Source organism: Haliotis cracherodii, unplaced genomic scaffold (assembly GCF_022045235.1).
Source record: "Haliotis cracherodii isolate W230 unplaced genomic scaffold, xgHalCrac1.p SCAF_9, whole genome shotgun sequence".
Lineage (NCBI taxonomy): Eukaryota > Metazoa > Mollusca > Gastropoda > Lepetellida > Haliotidae > Haliotis > Haliotis cracherodii.
This window is the reverse complement of record NW_027266343.1, coordinates 55,253,276-55,255,821: the sequence shown is the minus strand read 5'-3', so window position 1 is coordinate 55,255,821 and position 2,546 is coordinate 55,253,276. Positions and strand designations below refer to the sequence as shown.

General features: G+C 48.9%; 1 protein-coding gene across 1 annotated transcript in view; it reads left to right on the top strand.

Moving 5' to 3' along the window:
* LOC139451992 (adhesive plaque matrix protein-like) overlaps positions 1-2,126 on the top strand; it is a 2,852-nt gene extending 726 nt beyond the window's left edge. The window contains exon 2 of the mRNA XM_071233271.1: positions 145-2,126. Coding sequence (XP_071089372.1) covers positions 145-2,126 — 1,982 coding nt within the window. The remainder of the gene's footprint in view (positions 1-144) is intronic.
* Positions 2,127-2,546: the final 420 nt, after the last annotated feature.

The window sequence follows — 2,546 nt, the reverse complement described above, 5'->3', positions numbered from 1 at the left end:
TAAACCCTTCACGAACACCTGGTATTATCACAATTTGACAGTGATTCATAAACATACAATGGACTCTGCTTTCAGCAGAGATTTTGCATGATTTTGGAAAGGGTTTGCCGCTTTTGTTTATATAGCGTTTTGGTTTTCTTCCAGGTTCCAAATCTGGAGTCAACTCTTACAATTTAGTAAATCCCAGACGCGAAAATTTAGAAAGTCAGATTATATACAACCCAACTGAAACACTCCGAAGAAACGCCATCAAGTCCACTCAGGTTAGGCCCGTTGCCCCTACTCGAAAAACCCAACCAGTTGCACCAAATCAGAAAGTATATCCCCCAGCACCACAAGCTCAACGGGCTCAAACCGTCTATCCTCCTGCCCCACGACCTCAAAATATCCATCCCCCAGCTCCACGACCTCAAAACGTCTATCCACCAGCTCCAAGAGCTCAAAATGTCTATCCCCAAGCTCCAAGAGCTCAAAATGTCTATTCCCAAACTCCTCGACCTCGACCCGTCTATCCCCAAGCTCCAAGAGCTCAAAATGTCTATCCCCCAGCTCCAAGAGCTCAAAATGTCTATCCCCCAGCTCCAAGAGCTCAAAATGTCTATCTCCCAGCTCCAAAAGCTGAAACTGTCTATCCCCCGGCTCCAAGAGCTCAAAATGTCTATCCCCTAACTCCAAAAGCTCAAAATGTGTATCCCCCAGCTCCAAGAGCTCAAAATGTCTATCCCCCAGCTCCAAGAGCTAAAACTGTCTATCCCCCAGCTCCAAGAGTTCAAAATGTCTATCCCCCAACTCCAAGAGCTCAAAATAATGTCTATCCCCCAGCTCCAAGAGCTCAAAACGTCTATCCACCAGCTCCAAGAGCTCAAAATAATGTCTATCCCCCAGCTCCAAGAGCTCAAAATGTCTATCCCCCAGCTCCAAGAGCTCAAATCGTCTACCCCCCACCTCCAAGAGCTCAAAACGTTTATCCCCCAGCTCCAAGAGCTCAAAATAATGTCTATCCCCCAGCTCCAAGAGCTCAAAATGTCTATCCCCCAGCTCCAAGAGCTCAAAATAATGTCTCTCCCCCAGCTCCACGACCTCAAAAGGTCTCTCCCCAAGCTCCGACATATACCCCCATAGTCACGCCCTCCGGTCCCTCAAGAGTCCAACCCACGGTGTATGAGAACCCTACAAACACACAGCCTCAGTATGTCATTGCCAATGGCCAACCTGAATACTACGGGTCCCAGATCGAGCAAGGATACGGCAGGATCACACCTAGACACCAACCCTTCCCCCATAATACTATCATAATCATCAAGGAGGACTACCCTAATGCTCGTGATGCTTCCGCCCCTGCCCAGGCTCAAGCCCCTCTCGCCCCAGCTCCTGCTTCAAGCGCAATCGATGCGCCTACCCCTGTTTCCGTCCCTGTCCAGGCCCAAGCCCCTCTCGCCCCAGCCCCTGCTTCAAGCGTAGTCTCTGCCACCGCTTCTTCCTCCCCGGTAAGTTCTCCATCTGGTCTCTTCCCTGCTGGACCTGAAGGCAGATACTACGACAAGATGTTGAGACTCAGCATGCTCGCTGAAATGGAGCTTCCTCACTTTGGAGGACATCACAACTTGCACCAGCTCGCTCAAACCCCTGGAGCACCTGCCAGCAAGGGTGCAGCTCAGTCTCCAGCTGCCACGTCTGCCTTCCAAGCTCCTTACTTTTCAAAGGGTGCTCACGGTGCAAGTCAACAAAACAAGTTTGATCGCTTATACTCCCTTCAACTCGCTGAGGCACTGGACCTCCCTCCCTTCCCAGGCCACGTAGTGTCAGGTGCTCCCGGTGAACCAAATGTCGCTAACAGTCCCAAGGAAGCAGCACTGGCAGCGGAACCAGCATCAGCACCGACAGCAGAACCACCACTACAACCAGCAGTACTGGAAGCAGTACCAGCAGCAAATGCAGCAGCAGACGCAGTAGCAACTCCGGCAGCAACACAGGCAGCGGAACCAGCAGCAACAACACTAGTAGAACAAGCACCAAAGCCACCAGTAGAACCAGCAGCATACCCCGCTGGTTCACAACAGTTCAATCCTTATGAACTCTATCTCCGCGAGGCTCTTGACTTACCTCTTATGCCTCTCGCGGCATAGATGTCTTCTGACGTTTCAGTATTTTGTAATTGAAATGTCACATGTGTCTGTGGTGGGATAATGTTTTGTCTCATTTGAAGAATGAGTATATCTTGCACGTGTGTATTTTGTTCAAAGCTGGATACGTCAATAATAAACACCGCAATCTTTATCTTTGATTTTATGTTTTTGTTTGTTGTTGCATACAGTTACACATTGTGTTAAACATCACGTGCCGACGGGACAATTTTGGCATCAACTGGTCATTTAAATGAAGGCGTCGGTAGCACTGTGCATCTTTACTCTGTAACGCCACTCTCCTCCAGATAGAGACTGCTGTTGTTTTTCACTGAGCATGCATCTCAAAACTGTATTGTTGACATTTTTTACTGGAGTCAAGTCAAGAGTTTGTGCAGTTGCTTGTGATTTATAACACAACCA